General features: G+C 39.5%; 1 protein-coding gene across 1 annotated transcript in view; it reads right to left on the reverse strand.

Annotated features, from left to right (window-relative positions):
• Positions 1-19,121, reverse strand: part of MACROD2 (mono-ADP ribosylhydrolase 2) — a 1,967,591-nt gene that overhangs the window by 1,308,559 nt on the left and 639,911 nt on the right. The window contains exon 5 of the mRNA XM_065893095.1: positions 12,531-12,647. Within this exon, the coding sequence (XP_065749167.1) occupies positions 12,531-12,647 (117 nt within the window). The remainder of the gene's footprint in view (positions 1-12,530; positions 12,648-19,121) is intronic.

Here is a 19,121-nt window from a genome sequence, read left to right on the forward strand (position 1 = left end):
CAACAGAATACACATTCTTCTCAAGTGCTCATGGAACATTCTCCAGGATAGATCATATCCTGTGTCACAAATCAAGCCTTGGTAAATTTAAGAAAATTGAAATTGTGTCAAGTATCTTTTCTGACCACAATGCTATGAGACTAGATATCAATTACAGGAAAAAATCTGTAAGAAATACAAACATATGGAGGCTAAACAACACACTACTTAATAGGCAAGAGATCACTGAAGAAATCGAAGAGGAAGTCAAAAAATACCTAGACACAAATGACAATGAAAACATAATGACTCAAAACCTATGGGATGCAGCAAAAGCAGTTCTAAGAGAGAAGTTTATAGCTATACAAGCCTACCTTAAGAAACAAGAAACATCTCAAATAAACAACCCACCCTTACACCTAAAGCAATTAGAGAAAGAAGAACAAAAAAACCCCAAAGTTAGCAGAAGGAAAGAAATCATAAAGATCAGATCAGAAATAAATGAAAAAGAAATGAAGGAAACAATAGCAAAGATCAATAAAACCAAAAGCTGGTTCTTTGAGAAGACAAACAAAATTGATAAACCATTAGCCAGACTTATCAAGAAAAAAAGGGAGAAAACTCAAATCAATAGAATTAGAAATGAAAAAGGAGAAGTAAAAAGTGACACTAAGAAATACAACGGATCATGAGAGATTACTAGAAGCAACTCTATGCCAATAAAATGGAAGAAATGGACAAATTCGTAGAAATGTACAACCTTCCGAGTCTGAACCAGGAAGAAATAGAAAATATGAACAGACCAATCAAAAGCACTGAAATTGAAACTGTGATTAAAAATATTCCAACAAACAAAAGCCTAGGACCAGATGGCTTCACAGGCGAATTCTATCAAACATTTAGAGAAAACCTAACACCTATCCTTCTCAAACTCTTCCAAAATATAGCAGAGGGAGGAGCACTCCCAAACTCATTCTATGAGGCCACCATCACCCTGATATCAAAACCAAAGATGTCACAAAGAAAGAAAACTACAGGCCAATATCACTGATGAACATAGATGCAAAACTCCTCAACAAAACACTAGCAAACAGAATCCAACAGCACATTAAAAGGATCATACACTATGATCAAGTGGGGTTTATCCCAGGAATACAAGGATTCTTCAATATACGCAAATCAATCAACGTGATATACCGTATTAACAAATTGAAGGAGAAAAACCATACGATCATCTCAATAGATGCAGAGAAAGCTTTCGACAAAATTCAACACCCATTTATTGTAAAAACCCTCCAGAAAGTAGGCATAGAGGGAACTTTCCTCAACAAAATAAAGGCCATATATGACAAACCCACAGCCAACATCGTCCTCAATGGTGAAAAACTGAAAGCATTTCCACTAAGATCAGGAACAAGACAAGGTTGCCTACTCTCACCATTATTACGCAACACAGTTTTGGAATTTTTAGCCACAGCAATCAAAGAAATAAAAGGAATCCAAATTGGAAAAGAAGAAGTAACGCTGTCACTGTTTGCAGATGACATGATACTATATAGAGAGAATCCTAAACATGCTACCGGAAAACTACTAGAGCTAATCAATGAATCTGGTAAAGTAGCAGGATACAAAATTAATGCACAGAAATCTCTGGCATTCCTATACACTAATGATGAAAAATCTGAAAGTGAAATCAAGAAAACGCTCCCATTTACCACTGCAACAAAAAGAATAAAATATCTAGGAATAAACCTACCTAAGAAGACAAAAGACCTGTATGCAGAAAATTATAACACTGATGAAAGAAATTAAAGATGATACAAATAGATGGAGAGATATACCATGTTCTTGGATTGGAAGAATCAACATTGTGAAAATGACTCTACTACCCAAAGCAATCTACAGATTCAATGCAATCCCTATCAAACTACCACTGGAATTTTTCACACAACTAGAATAAAAAATTTCACAATTTGTATGGAAACACAAAAGACCCCGAATAGCCAAAGCAATCTTGAGAGTGAAAAACGGAGCTGGAGGAATCAGGCTCCCTGACTTCAGACTATACTACAAAGCTACAGTGATCAAGACAGTACTGGCACAAAAACAGAAATACAGATCAACGGAACAGGATAGAAAGCCCAGAGATAAACCCAGGCTCATATGGTCACCTTATCTTTGATAAAGGAGGCAAGAATATACAATGGAGAAAAGACAGCCTCTTCCATAAGTGGTGCTGGGCCAACTGGATAGCTACATATGAAAGAATGAAATTAGAACACTCCCTAACACCATACACAAAAATAAACTCTAAATGGATTAAAGACCTAAATGTAAGGCCAGACATCATCAAACTCTTAGATGAAAACATAGGCAGAACACTCTATGACATAAATCACAGCAAGATACTTTTTGACCCACCTCCTAGAGAAATGGGAATAAAAACAAAAATAAACAAATGAGACCTAATGAAACTTAAAAGCTTCTGCACAGCAAAGGAAACTATAAACAAGACGAAAAGACAACCCTCAGAATGGGAGAAAATATTTGCAAATGAAGCAACTGAAAAAGGATTAATCTCCAAAATTTACAAGGAGCTCATGGAGCTCAATATCAAAAAAACAGACAACCCAATCCAAAAATAGGCAGAAGACATAAATACACATTTCTCCAAAGAAAATATATAGATTGCCAACAAACACATGAAAGAATGCTCAACATCACTAATTATTAGAGAAATGCAAATCAAAACTACAATGAAGTATCACCTCACACCAGTCAGAACGGCCATCATCAAAAAGTCTACAAACAATAAATGCTGGAGAGGGTGTGGAGAAAAGGGAACTCTCTTGCACTGTTGGTGGGAATGTAAATTGATACAGCCACTATGGCGAATAGTACTGAGGTTCCTTACAAAACTAAAAATAGAGCTACCATATGACCCAGCAATCCCAGTACTGGGCATATACTCGGAGAAAATCATAATTCAACAAGAGTCATGTACCACAATGTTCATTGCAGCTCTATTTACGACAGCCAGGACACGGAAGCAACCTAAGTGTCCATCAACAGATGAATGGATAAAGAAGATGTGGCACATATATACAATGGAATATTATTCAGCCATATAAAGAGACGAAATCGAGTTATTTGTAGTGAGGTGAATAGACCTAGAGTCTGTCATACAGAGTGAAGGAAGTCAGAAAGAGAAAAACAAATACCATATATGCTAACACATATATATGGAATCTAAAAAATGTTTTAAAAATGGTCTGAACAACCTAGTGGCAGGAGAGGAATAAAGACGCAGATGTAGAGAATGGACTTGAGGACATGAGGAGGGGGAAGGGTAAGCTGGGACGAAGTGAGAGAGTGACATGGACATATATACAGTACCAAATGTAAAACAGCTAGTGGGAAGCAGCGGCATAGCACAGGGAGATCAGCTCAGTGCTTTGTGACCACCTAGAGGGGTGGGATAGGGAGGGTGGGAGGGAGACGCAAGAGGGAGGAGATATGGGGATATATTTATATGTATAGCTGATTCACTTTGTTATACAGCAGAAACTAACACATCATTGTAAAGCAATTATACTCCAATAAAGATGTTAAAAAAGAAAAAAGAAAGAAAAATTCATGGACTATCTCATTTTACACATCAGGCAAGGTGAGTTTTCTTAACCCAGTGGTAAAGTGCTTTCCCTCTGCCAGCAGTGACTTTCCCCCCAGATAGCTACGTGGCTCTCAGCTCGGGCATCACCTCCTCGGGGAGGCCTTCCCTGACCACCATGGAAAAATAGTTCATTCTCTCAGAACTTTTTATTTTTCTCGTAGCCCTTACCATCATCTGAGAGGCTTTGCTTTTACGTGCATGTGTTTATTTTCCGCCTCACTCTGCTGGAACCTAAGATCGAAGAGGACAGGACCTTGGCTATCTTCTTCACTGTAGTTTTCTACACTCTAGAAGAGCACTCAAGCCCAGAGAAAGCGTCAATAAACATAGACTGAATAAGTTAATGAGGTATGGAAAGTATTTCACAAGTAATAATAGAATCTTATAGCTATATGTCTTACACTATTAAAAAGTGGTTCTGTGTCTACTCTTTAACAAACTTGCCTAAGGTAGATATATGCCCACCCCCAGCTAATCATGGATGAGGAAACCCAGGCTCAGAGGGCTTGACCCAACAATTAGAATATCCTGGATTCAGGACTTCTCATCGGACCTTCTACCTTGACAATTAGTGTACTTGACCTAGAATCAATCTTTTATTCCAAAGTGCAGAGCTTGGTCCCATCAATATTTTCAACTGGAAACACCTCTAATCAAGCCATGACGCGGTCTAATATTTAATCTTTGGGATTAGTGATTAATTGCAAGGATAGTTAATAAGTCTACCCACTTTTTATTTGAATCATATATGTTAGCAAGAACTCAAGGAACATTTTAGCACTGGAGGAAAATCTTCATTTAGCTCAGTATCTGCTGCTTATTTCAATAAATGTATTCTGCTGTTCCTGCACATCACCTACCATGGCTCTGAGATTAACCTTTCCTGTTTGCTTGTGCCTGCCCTCAAAGCAACCTAAATTACTCAAAGCAATTCTGATGGCTTTAATTTATGAGAACACCTTCAAATGTTCATCTTTTAAATCCTGCGCGACAGTAGCTCCTTTTTAATCTTAGCTGATAACTCTGATTAGGCACGTCCAGAGGCTGATTACTCCCCCTGCGGTTAATGCCAGTGTCAACGCTAACTACTTATCTCACAGCGGGAATTGCCTTGGAGAGTCCATTTACATTATTTCTCAGAATTGATTTACACTGTTATTTCCTATTGATCACATAGGAAAAAGAAGGTATAGACAGTGTCCTCTGAAGGCCTGCTAAGATGTCAAACAGTGCAAGCCAAGTACATGCATTTATTCTACACTCAGCCAGTAATGCAACAATGTAAATACCTAGTTGCTTCCAAAATGTAGACGTTTTTAAAAGACATTATTTACTATTAGGATTTTTAGTTATTTCATCACAAAGCTACTTGGGGATGGAATCTATGTTACCAAAATGAGTCAAATCAAAATGAAAAAAAATGAAAGAACATAATCTAAGTGTAGGTTATATGTGTACCATGTGGACATATTAAGCCAATTGTGCCCCTGTGCTGTCTTACGGTGCTAGAATCTCTGAGCAAGCAGCGTGCTGGGTGACAGGGTAACAGAGATGCTACCACAAGAGGCAGCAGTCCTAGCTCTGCAGATTTCTGGAATCATGTAGGCTTATCTGGAGTGTTCTCTTGGTTGGTTTCTGGCAGTGCAACTATGACAATGACAAAGACAATCCTTTCATTAATTCCTCTAGTAAATATGTACTGAAAGCCTCCAACTCTGAACTGGGTATTATGTTAGATCCTAAGGATTCTAGGGGTGAATGAGACTGATGTGACTTCTGCTCTCCTTAAACTGTTATCCTGTTTGAGAAGACAGGCCATAAACAAGTAAACAAACAAATATAGATACCATCACTAAGTGTGTAAATGCCACAAAGGAAAAGAAGAGCCTGTCAGAAGTCTCTTCAAAGAAAGCCCTAACCTGTGACCCAAAAGGATGCCTGTGTTATGCGCTGGGCGAGGAATCAAAAGGCCAGGGTTCTGCCCTGAATTACACCACTGTGCAGGTCATGGTTCTCACACTGAAACATATGAGAGCTTGTCCAACCACAGAGTTTCTGATTCAGTAGGTCTGGGGTGGGGCACCAGAGTCTACATCTCTAACCGGTTCCCAGGAGACGTTGCTGCTGCTTCTCCAGGTAGCCCATTATGAGAACCTTCTGTCCTTCTCACTTTCCACACTCATCATGAGGACCACTAAGGAGATAAACTCTACAAAACCCCTTAATATCAATGAAAGGGGTGGTGACTATAAAGAAATAGATTCAGACAGAAATTAAATTCCTAAAGCACTTAAGGGAAATGAGCCAATCAGAGTTGATTTTACGAGGAAAACTCTCATCTCTCTCTTCAGGAAGGAAGTTGCTTTTATGTTCTTCAAAAGCCATTTTTCTTTTGATGGCATGTAAGTCATTTAATTTTGGAAGGGGCTCATGAGGGCCCTCAGGTTTCCATCAGAGACTGGCAGTCACACTCTTAGCAGCATGCCCTCTCCACTGCCTTCACAATCAGACACCTGCTGGGGGAGCCATGGTGGCTGAAATCAGGTCGTGTTTTGCAGTGTTTTGCAGAGAACTAACTCAAAGCCATCTTATGAGTTACCTACTCTAGAAACTGAATCTCCTCAGGACTACAGGCTCCCTTTCAGTACACTGACTAACACCACTGGAGGAAGCAAGGAATAAAGATGTATCGCCTAATACTCTGGTGGTTTGAATTAACTGTCCCTTCAGGGACTTGACTTATTCATTTTCCAATTCTGACCCTGTTGAGAAAAATGACCATGTTTTTCCCAGGCATTTTTTTCCCCAAGGTGGTCTTATAATTTGAAAGATTTAAAAGGCTTCAGGTCATCCTCCCAAAGTGATGTTCTGTTGAGGCAACAGAAGCAAGGACTGTCCCAAGAAAGAGATGGCAGGTATTTTAATCTCACTTTTGTCAATAGTGATCTGAGTAAGTCATATACATTCATTAAAATTCAATAAATATTTAACCTCTATAAATCTCAGCTTCCTCCTTTATAAAAAGTAAGGATTGTCATAGACCAGTTGTTGGCAAACTTTGTCAGCAAATTTTCATTACTATCTGGCCAACTATCTGTTGGCCAGATAGTAATGTTTCCGGCTTGTGGCCATACAATCCTGGTTGCAACCATTCAATTCTGTCACATCAAAGTAGGCATAGACAATATGTAAACAAATGGGCCCAGCTGCATTCTGATAAATTTTTATTTACAAAAACAGGCAGCAGGCCTGGCCAACACTTGCCATGGACTCTCTCCCTATCTCAGGAAAACTTACTTGGTCACTGCCATGTCTCTAATACAGACTTAGTTTGCTATTGCGAGCAACAGGTTTAACCTCTCTGTACCTGAATTTCTCTCTGTGTTGGAAGAAAATATTGCCATGTCAGCTCCTCATAGAAATTTCAAAAGGACTAATGAGCTAATGTCTCAAAGTACTACGATTTCTTGATGAAGGGTACAAGAGAAGTACTAATTATTATCAACAGTACCGTTTAAGCTACTATCATCTGATTATTATTGCACCTGCGAATAAAATAAGGATTCTGATTCCCACCACTCTATGATATTCAAACATGTTATGCTACGGTCTCTCACCCTAGAGTTTCCTTTCAAATGATTAATAAAAAACTGTGAGTTGGATGCTAGTATTACCCTTTGATGTCTTACAAAGATTAAATGGAAGAAATAAAAGAAACAGGTTCCACCGTTTTATATACACAAATTTAACATATTTTCCACTTATCTTTGATGATTATTCAGCCCTAAAGCCTAAAAGTGGAGCATTCTCAAGAAGTAGAATAGACATGTGAGCTACGCTGAAAATCATTAAGTAAAGTTGATATGGCTTCTTATTTTTATTTGTTCACTTTTAGGAGAAGGGCCATTAAGAGTAAATTTCTTAAAATGATACAAATGAACTTATCTGCAAAACAGAAATAGACATAGAAAACAAACTTATGGTTACCAGAGGGGAAAGGGCAGCAGGGTGGGGGGCAATAATAAACTAGGAGCTTGGGATTAACAGATAAACACTACTGTATATAAAATACACGACAAGGTCCTACCGTATAGCACAGGGAACTATATTCAATATCTTGTAATACCCTATAATGGAAAAGAATCTGAAAAATAATATATATATATATATATATATATATATATATATATATATATAACTGAATAACTTTGCTGTACACCTGAAACTAAGGCAACATTGTAAATCAACTATATTTCAATTTGAAAAAAGAGTAAATTTCTTAGACAAGAGACTTTGGAATTAAATGTATGTTAAAATATGATTTAAAAAACACAATGGGGTGTGTGTCCCTGGTGGCTCAGTGGTTAAGAATCCACCTGCCAGTGCAGGGGACAGGGGTTCGGGCCCTGGTTGGGGATGATCCCACATGACGCAGAGCAGCTAAGCCCATGTGCCACAACTACTGAGCCTGTGCTCTAGAGCCCGCGAGCCACAACTACTGAGCCCACATGCTACAACTATTGAAGCCCGCACACCTAGAGCCCATGTTCCGCAACAAGAGAAGCCACCGCAATGAGAAGCCTGTGCACCACAATGAAGAGTAGCCTCCGCTCGCCACAACTAGAGAAAGCCTGTACTCAGCAACGAAGACCCAGTGCAGCCAAAAAATAAAATAAATAAAAATTTAAAAATAAACAAAACCCACAATGGATATCTATCACTGATTTCATAATTTCTTAGAAATATTAATATATGTTTTTTACATCCCCCCACCAACAATTATAAACCAATCTCCACCTTTAACAACTAATTCATTTGATAGATATTTCTCTAGTATACATTATAAACAAGGGACTTCTAGACAGGTGGAAAGTTTGCATATAGAACAATAAAATGTAGCAAGTAAAAAGGGCCCTCAGCACGTTAACATGCAGTTTTCTGGATTTTGAGGCAAAAGAAGGCACTTTTAGTTGAGTTGTTTTATGGCAGAAGTGATATCTGAGCTGAGTCTGGAAGACAAGTAGAAAGGAAGAAAGACAGAATTTTCTAGAAAGCCCCCAATACAGAGCCCATGTACAGACATGCCATTCTGAGCAAATTCAGATCATATAAAAGGTAAGTAGCTCAAGACAGAACAGTAAATCATGGAAGGCCGAAGATAATCAGGTTAACAAGTGTGTGTTTGAGGAAAAACCCACTGAAGGATTTGGAGAGGAGTAGAGTTAGAGTTTATTCATTCATTCAACAAATATTTTTTGAACCCCTGTTATGTGTCAAGTATTTTTCTAAGCATTTTTTTAAGTCATACATTTTTCTAAGTAGTTTTTACAACAATAAATGAAGAAGATGCAGAAAAAAAGCTCTGCCCTCATTCTGGTATGGGGAGACAGACAATAAACAAAATAAATAAGTAAATGATACTGTGTATTTGAATGTTAAATGCTATAGATAAGCAATTATAAATAAAGCAGAGGAGCAATTAAAAATAGGTTGGTTAGGATGACACCTGAGGGGACACCTGAGCAAGGATCTGAAGTACCGTAGGTGAGGGAGCAAACAACGCAGGTGTCTGGAAGACTAGAATTCCAGGCAGAGGGAACACTAATGCAAAGGCATTAAAGATCCAGCAAAGCAGCCCGTGTGAGTGAGGGAGAGGACAGAAGGAGGTAGAGGGGGTCACACATCTAGAGCCTTGTGGACAATTACAGGGACTCCGGACTTAAGAATATTAATCTACAGGACTGGGCAGAGTGGAGTGAAGGAGGGAAAGAATTAGAAGTGGAAGCAACAGGCAAAAATCTATTTGACAGGTGAAAATGTCTGAAACAATTCATTTGATCACTCATTCATTAATTCAGCACATTTGCTAGATATTGACATTAGGATCATGACTGAGACAGACAAGCCTCACCCACATGAAGCTGACCCTCTGGTAGAATGATGAGAGCATGAATAGAAACATTCAACAGGTTGACAAGCTTCTAAAAATCCATAGAAATCTAAATTTTATTACGAATCCAAAAAAAAATCTAACATTGTAAAAGAGAACATACCAAAAGATCAAATTGTATAAACAGTCCTTAGTCCACTTTCTAAGTCATTTCTTTACCAATAGCCTTCAGTGAAGTATTGGCCAATATTCTTTCCACTCTTAAGATTACTTCTGAAAAGAATGATCGGCTATTCCACATCAAAAGACATCATTCAAAATATCCAAGCAGTGAAGAAACACTAAATCTTTGAGGCTTATCATTCCACTGATCATGATGAATCACAGAATACAGACTCTAAGTATAAGTAATTCAAATACAAGCATTTATGAATAAATTAATTTAGCAAGCATGAAAAAAGCAAAGACCAGTCCAAAATTACCAAGTTTGTCTGTAACCCAGACAACAGCATTTTCCAAACAAATTGCTGATGCGCGAAGATATTATCACTGGTGACTGGATGGCTGGCTTTAGTACCTTAAATGATAAAACCGCTGTCACAGAGGACAAATAGGAACTAGATTCTGCTGTCAAACTGTCATGGAATTATTCAATATGGAGGGGGAAAATGACCCAAACAGTATGTAATGAGCTCCCTTTTCATTCTCTCTCTACAAAAGCACATCTGTGGATTGTTAATGAGTCTGAAATGGATGAACCAAATTGATGAGAAAGAAAAAGATCTCTCAGGGATAGGAAAAGGGAAAATGAACATACACAGTGTTTATAAAATATAATTTAAAATACAAGGCTTTGTGAAAGTACTGTGACACACTACAAAGTGGTATGCCAAATGTAAGCTATTATTACTCATTCCTTATTGCTTTCATTGCTTTTCTTTATGTTTTTAATATAAATCATTAATCTCATTAAGCATAGAGAAATACCAAGATCTAGTCACAAATACTCCATGTTTGTGACTTTCTCGAGGTGGCACTGTCATTCTAGTCTGGGAATTTCTATCCTGCTGGATGATTTTTTTACTAGACGTGCCCTGTGGGCTGGTGCACAGGGACTTGAATGTGTGTCATCTGATTCAGTATCTCAGCTCACACAGATTCTGTACTGAGTTCTGTGGATTGACTTTCCATGGCTAGAGTCCTTGTCACACAAAGACTCACTTGCCCCAGGCTGCCCAGGAAATCCAATCGTGGAATTTCTCAAGCACAGGTATAGATTGATCTTTGTACCTTAGTGCCTGGTGGTGTACAAGCCTTCAACAGCCCTGAATTGAGCTGAATGACGATCAAAGGAAGCTCATACAAAGGGATGTCAAACAGGGGCAAGCGCATGAAACAAAATCACCGTGGTGTCAATCCATACAGCAAAGCCACCATTTTATTTGGTCATATTTAATGATTCTGAGGTTAGCTGTCTTCAGAAATTTCAGAGTTGAAACATTTTTGATTTGTGCTTTAATTCATAAGAAAGAAAGCAGTGAATCAATAGGAGACTAGGTTTAAGGACAGACACCTTAAATCTGAAAATCATCAATAATCTGCTTGTCCTCAGGGTGGAATCTGTCAACTATTATATATCACAGAGGTAGTATGGTGGTAAGAAGGAAGAATGACCAATCTTGGTAAACATGGAGCCATACAATCCTGGAAAGGGAAACCACCTTTAACACTCAGCGCCTCTGAGTCAGAGGGAGAGGTGCTCTAAACACCACTACACACAAGGGACTTTATTTGACATAAATATATATTTAGTAGGACTGAGGGCCATTTGGCCCATGATTTAACTTTCACACAAGGTAAAAACGCTAACAAGGAAAGAAAAATGAGAAGTCATTAAAGAAAAAAATTAAACAGTATATAGTGGATATACTTTCACTAGCAACACACCGTAAGGTATACAGAATGCAGTATTATAATGTTACAAAGAAAAATACCATTTTAATATATTACTGTTTACTAAAAATCTTCAAATGTAAACATACCTTAAAATAGAACACACTATCTCTCCACTCACACATATCCATGAGAAATTCATTTTTATACAACCTGTCTAAACAGAGCCCAAAGACTGTGTCATAATTTTTAAGTCACATATTCTCCACTACTAAAACAGAAAAAAAAAAAAATCAGCTTCACTTTTACAAAAAAATGTATTCACAAGGAGGGATCATATAAAGCAGGTGAATGGAATAAACAACTAACTGGTTTCCCAATTTCCAATCAATGCATGACTTAATGGTGCAATGAAACCCTCTACCTCCACCCCCCAACCCCAGAAGATTATGTGATAAAAAAAATCTGTGCCTTTAACCAGCTTCTCTTTCAGTATTTTTACTCCACATCACCCCAACCAGTTGGCTAAACGACTAAGCAACAAGGTCAATCAAATGCAATACTTCTCTCCATTCAAATATAATAGAAAAATTGACCATTCCACATTCAAAGAGCAAATACATTCTCACTCTGACAACCACATTCCAATGGCTTTTCCTGAAAGCCAAGTGTGACAGATGCCTCGGCTGTAATTGCCAATCAGCCTTTACATGGCAGCTGAAAACACAATACATCACTTTGATCTCCTTTGCTCTAAACACATCCACAATGAAGAAACCTGAACAAGGAATAAGAAATTGGCATCATTTCTAGAAGCTGTCACTCCACGGCACTTAAATACTGTAAGGTATACTTTGCTCGTATTTTTATTTCTCTGTTTCAGAGACCCTCTGTCACAGATCCGAGCAAAAATCACCTACAATTAAACATTGCACATTTATATACTCGGAGACGTATTTGGAAAACACATTTCATTACCATGTACAAAATCTTAATAAAAGTACATTCAATTAAATACCACTGCTACCACTTCCTCTTCCAGTTACCCACTTGAGGACTAAAACAAGGTAAAGTGTTCAAAAGAGCTGTACTCACATTTTGCAGGCAGGTCATAGCCACACGTGATTTTTGCATGTCCAGTTTCACAGCCGTTCAGGTTACGACATTCAGCGACCAAACAGGGGCCAGCTGCTCTGTGAATACAGCCGTCCACTGGAGGAGAGAGAAGAGAGTTAGCCTATATTTGGCCTTTTGGAAATAAATGCAAAACTTGGGATAAGGAAAGAAAAGGAACTCAAGTTTTTCCTCTTAAAAATCACCGTAGTCCCATGGAAGAAAATCCATGGTATTCAATCCCTTAAACGTGGTTTTCTTCTCTCTTTCTCTCTCTCCCTTTGGTTTGTGTGGTGAGCAGAAGCAAAAGGGTTACAGAAACCGTGTGCAGCTATATGTTAAACAACAGGTTCTTTAGAGGTAGGGGAGCCCTGATTTGTAGCCTTTTCCAACTTCAACTGGGTAAATATTTCCACCATGTCCATTTCAAGCTATCAACTCCATGTCACCTAACACAGAATTGGGAAGAAATGCTAACAATTCTATGTCCGAGGTGGTAACTGTTGCCTCTGACACACCACAGGTTATAGAAGAAAGAAACGTCGAGAAGCAAGTGAGAAAGTAGCTCTGGAACATCTGCAGTCACTGCAAAACTGAGAGTGAAGCTGTCAAAGGAAGAACGAGACCTCTAACTTCCTCAGCCCTCAGTGGCATGACACAAATGCAGTAAGTGTCTGCAGGATATCTGACCGGGGGCTAAATGAGGGGTGAGGTTAGCTTAGGTCTTGAAAAACACCCGGAAGACCACCCTTCACTCACTTGACATGGATATCCGAAAACAGAACCTCCTCTGCTCCTGCTGCAGCTCTGCTAACCGAGCAGGCTCTGCCTCTCCCCAAAACAGGGTCTCATCAGCCCTCTGGCTCGCATCCCTGCCCCTACCTCATGTCTGCCCTTCACAGTGAGAATCACCTTTTGAAAATGCACACCTGATGCCACTGAAAATTAAAACTTTATTTTACTAGATTCGGGGTGAGCACACAGCTAGAGGGCTACAAGACTATACGCACATAATTTAGTAGTTACTGAATGAGCCCTTGGACACAGAAGAAATGCAAGACTCTGAAACAAAGGGTTAGAAGACAGAAAGAGAGAGTAATAGTAATCTGGGCTGTGAAAACAGACCAAGATGGAAGAGAGGGGAAGATGGCGGAAGAGTAAGACGCGGAAATCACCTTCCTCCCCACAGATAACACCAGAAATACATCTACACGAGGAACAACTCCTACAGAACACCTACTGAACACTGGCAGAAGACCTCAGACCTCCCAAAAGGCAAGAAACTCCCCACGTACCTGGGTAGGGCAAAGGAAAAAAGAAAAAACAGAGACAAAGGGATAGGGACGGGGCCTGCACCAGTGGGAGGGAGCTGTGAAGGAGGAAAGTCTTCCACACAATAGGAAACCCCTTCGTGGGTGGAGACTGCGGGTGGCGGAGGGGGAAAGCTTCGGAGCTAAGGCGGAGAGCACAGCAACAGGGGTGCGGAAGGCAAAGCGGAGAGATTCCCGCACAGAGGATCGGTACCGACCGGCACTCACCAGTCTGAGAGGCTTGTCTGCTCACCCGCCGGGGCAGGCGGGGCTGGGAGCTGAGGCTTGGGTTTCGGTCGGAGCGCCGGGAGAGGACTGGGGTTGGCGGCGTGAACACAGCCTGCAAGGGGTTAGTGCGTCACAGCTAGCCGGGAGGGAGTCCGGGGGAAAGTCTGGTCCTGCCGAAGAGGCAAGAGACGTTTTCTTCCCTCTTTGTTTCCTGGTGCGCGAGGACAGGGGATTAAGAGCGCTGCTTAAAGGAGCTCCAGAGACGGGAGTGAGCCGCGGCTAAAAGCGCGGACCCCAGAGACGGGCATGAGACGCTAAGGCTGCTGCTGCTGCCACCAAGAAGCCTGTGTGCGAGCACAGGTCACTATCCCCACCCCCGTTCCGGGGAGCCTGTGCAGCCGCCACTGCCAGGGTCCCGGGATCCAAGGACCACTTCCCCGGGAGAACACACGGCGCACCTCAGGCTGGTGCAACGTCACGCAGGCCTCTGCCGCCGCAGGCCCGCCCCGCACTCCGTGCCCCTCCCTCCCCCCCGGCATGAGTGAGCCACACCCCCAAAGCAGCTGCTCCTATAACCCTGACCTGTCTGAGCAAAGAGCAGACGCCCTCCAGCGGACATGCAGAGGCGGGGCCAAATCCAAAGCTGAGCCCCTGGGAGCTGAGAGAACAAAGAACGGAAAGGGAAATCTCTCGCAGCAGCCTCAGAAGCAGCGGATTAGAGCTACAAAATCAACTTGGTGTACCCTGCATCTGTGGAATACATGAATAGACAACTAATCATCCCAAATTGAGGAGGTGGACTTTGAGAGCAAGATTTATGATTTTTTTCCCCTTTTCCTCTTTTTGTGAGTGTGTATGTGTATGCTTTTGTGTGAGGTTTTGTCTGTATAGCTTTGCTTCCACCATTTGTCCTAGGGTTCTATCCGTCCTTTTTTTTATTTTTGTAAAAATTATTCTTTATTTTAATAACTTTATTACATTTTATCTTACTTTATTTTACTTTATCTTCTTTCTCTCTTTCTTTTTTCCTTCCTTCCCTCCTTCCTTCCTTCCTCCCTCCCTCCCTCCCTTCTTTCTTTCTTTCTTTCTTTTTTCCTTCCTTCCCTCCTTCCTCCCTCCCTCCCTCCTTTCTTTCTTTCTTTCTTTTTCTTTCTTCCTTTCTTCCTTTCTTCCTTACTTTCCTTCTTTCTTTCTTCTTATACTAATTCTTTCTTTCTACTTTTTCTCCCTTTTATTCTGAGCCATGTGGATGAAAGGCTCTTGGTGCTGCAGCCAGAAGTCAGTGCTGTGCCTCTGAGGTGGAAGAGCCAAATTCAGGACACTGGTCCACAAGAGACCTCCCAGCTCCACATAATATCAAATGGCGAAAATCTCCCAGAGATCTCCATCTCAACACCAGCACCCAGCTTCACTCAACGACCATCAAGCTACAGTGCTGGACAACCTATGCCAAACAACTAGCAAGACAGGAACACAACCCCACCCATTAGCAGAGAGGCTGCCTAAAATCATAAAAAGGTCACAGACACCCCAAAACACACCACCAGACGTGGACCTGCCCACCAGAAAGAAAAGATCCAGCCTCATCCACCAGAACAAAGGCACTAGTCCCCTCCATCAGGAAGCCTACACAAACCACTGAACCAACCTTAGCCACTGGGGACAGACACCAAAAACAACGGGAACTATGAACCGGCAGCCTGCAAAAAGGAGACCCCAAACACAGTAAGATAAGCAAAATGAGAAGACAGAAAAACACACAGCAGATGAAGGAGCAAGATAAAAACCCACCAGACCTAACAAATGAAGAGGAAATAGGCAGTCTACCTGAAAAAGAATTCAGAATAATGATAGTAAAGATGATCCAAAATCTTGGAAATAGAGTAGACAAAATGCAAGAAACATTTAACAAGGACCTAGAAGAACTAAAGATGAAACAAACAACAATTAACAACACAATAAATGAAATTAAAAATACTCTAGATGGGATCAATAGCAGAATAACTGAGGCAGAAGAACGGATAAGTGACCTGGAAGATAAAATAGTGGAAATAACTACTGCAGAGCAGAATAAAGAAAAAAGAATGAAAAGAACTGAGTACAGTCTCAGAGACCTCTGAGACAACATTAAACACACCAACATTCGAATTATAGGGGTTCCAGAAGAAGAAGAGAAAAAGAAAGGGACTGAGAAAATATTTGAAGAGATTATAGTTGAAAACTTCCCTAATATGGCAAAGGAAATAGTCAGTCAAGTCCAGGAAGCACACAGAGTCCCATACAGGATAAATCCAAAGAGAAATACGCCAAGACACATATTAATCAAACTGTCAAAAATTAAATACAAAGAAAACATATTAAAAGCAGCAAGGGAAAAACAACAAATAACACACAAGAGAACCCCCATAACGTTAAGAGCTGATCTTTCAGCAGAAACTCTGCAAGCCAGAAGGAACTGGCAGGACATATTTAAAGTGATGAAGGAGAAAAACCTGCAACCAAGATTACGCTACCCAGCAAGGATCTCATTCAGATTTGATGGAGAAATTAAAACCTTTACAGACAACCAAAAGCTGAGAGAGTTCAGCACCACCAAACCAGCTTTACAACAAATGCTAAAGGAAATTCTCTAGGCAAGAAACACAAGAGAAGGAAAAGACCTACAATAACGAACCCAAAACAATTTAGAAAATGGGAATAGGAACATACATATCGATAATTACCTTAAATGTAAATGGATTAAATGCTCCCACCAAAAGACACAGACTGGCTGAATGGATACAAAAACAAGACCCATATATATGCTGTCTTCTAGAGACCCACTTCAGACCTAGAGACACATACAGACTGAAAGTAAGGGATGGAAAAAGACATTCCATGGAAATGGAAACCAAAAGAAAGCTGAAGTAGCAATTCTCATATCAGACAAAATAGACTTTAAAATAAAGACTATTAGAAGAGATAAAGAAAGATACTACATAATCAAGGGATCGATCCAAGAAGAAGATATAACAATTGTAAATATTTATGCACCCAACATAGGAGCACCTCAATACATAAGGCAAATACTAACAGCCATAAAACGGGAAATCGACAGTAACACATTCATAGTCAGGGACTTTAACACCCCACTTCCACCAATGGACAGATCATCCAAAATGAAAATAAATAAGGAAATACAAGTTTTAAATGATACATTAACAAGATGGACTTAATTGATATTTATAGGACATTGCATCCAAAAACAACAGAATACACATTTTTCTCAAGTGCTCATGGAACATTCTCCAGGATAGATCATATCTTGGGTCACAAATCAAGCCTTGGTAAATTTAAGAGAATTGAAATTGTATCAAGTATCTTTTCCGACCACAACACTAAGAGACTAGATTACAATTACAGGAAAAGATCTGTAAAAAATACAAACACATGGAGGCTAAACAATACACTACTCAATAACGAAGTGATCACTGAAGAAATCAAAGAGGAAATCAAAAAATACCTAGAAACAAATGACAATGGAGACACGATGACCCAAAACCTATGGGATGCAGCAAAAGCAGTTCTAAGAGGGAAGTTTATAGCAATACAATCCTACCTTAAGAAACAGGAAACATCTCGAATAAGTAACCTAACCTTGAACCTAAAGCAATTAGAGAAAGAAGAACAAAAAAACCCCAAAGTTAGCAGAAGGAAAGAAATCATAAAAGTCAGATCAGAAATAAATGAAAAAGAAATGAAGGAAACGTAGCAAAGATCAATAAAATAAAATCTGTTTCTTTGAGAAGATAAACAAAATTGATAAACCATTAGCTGGACTTATCAAGAAAAAAAATGGAGAAGACTCAAGTCAATAGAATTAGAAATGAAAAAGGAGAAGTAACAACTGACACTGCAGAAATACAAAAGATCATGAGAGATTACTACAAGCAACTATATGCCAATAAAATGGACAACTTGGAAGAAATGGACAAATCTTAGAAATGCACAACCTGCCAAGACTGAATCAGGAAGAAATAGAAAATATGAACAGACCAATCACAAGAACTGAAATTGAAACTGTGATTAAAAATCTTCCAACAAACAAAAGCCCAGGACCAGATGGCTTCACAGGTGAATTCTATCAAACATTTAGAGAAGAGCTAACACCTATCCTTCTCAAAGTCTTCCAAAATATAGCAGAGGGAGGACCACTCCCAAACTCATTCTACAAGGCCACCATTACCCTGATACCAAAACCAGAGAAGGATGTCACAAAGAAAGAAAACTACAGGCCAATATCACTGATGAACATAGATGCAAAAATCCTCAACAAAATACTAGCAAACAAAATCCAACAGCACATTAAAAGGATCATACACCATTATCAAGTGGGGTTTATTCCAGGAATGCAAGGATTCTTCAGTATATGCAAATCAATCAGTGTGATACACCATATTAACAAATTGAAGGAGAAAAAACATATGATCATCTCAATAGATGCAGAGAAAGCTTTCGACAAAATTCAACACCCATTTATGATAAAAACCCTGCAGAAAGTAGGCATAGAGGGAACTTTCCTCAACAAAATAAAGGCCATATATGACAAACCCACTGCCAACATCGTCCTCAATGGTGAAAAACTGACAGCATTTCCACTAAGATCAGGAACAAGACAAGATTGCCCACTCTCATCACTCTTATTCAACATAGTTTTGGAAGTTTTAGCCACAGCAATCAGAGAAGAAAAGGAAATAAAAGGAATCCAAATCGGAAAAGAAGCAGTAACGCTGTCACTGTTTGCAGATGACATGATACTATACATAGCGAATCCTAAATATGCTACCAGAAAACTTATAGAGCTAATCAATGAATTTGGTAAAGTAGCAGGATACAAAATTAATGCACAGAAATCTCTGGCATTCTTATACACTAATGATGAAACATCTGAAAGTGAAATCAAGAAAACACTCCCATTTACCATTGCAACAAAAAGAATAAAATACCTAGGAATAAACCTACCTAAGGAGACAAAAGACCTGTATGCAGAAAATTA

Source organism: Phocoena phocoena, chromosome 15, assembly GCF_963924675.1.
Source record: "Phocoena phocoena chromosome 15, mPhoPho1.1, whole genome shotgun sequence".
Taxonomy (NCBI): domain Eukaryota; kingdom Metazoa; phylum Chordata; class Mammalia; order Artiodactyla; family Phocoenidae; genus Phocoena; species Phocoena phocoena.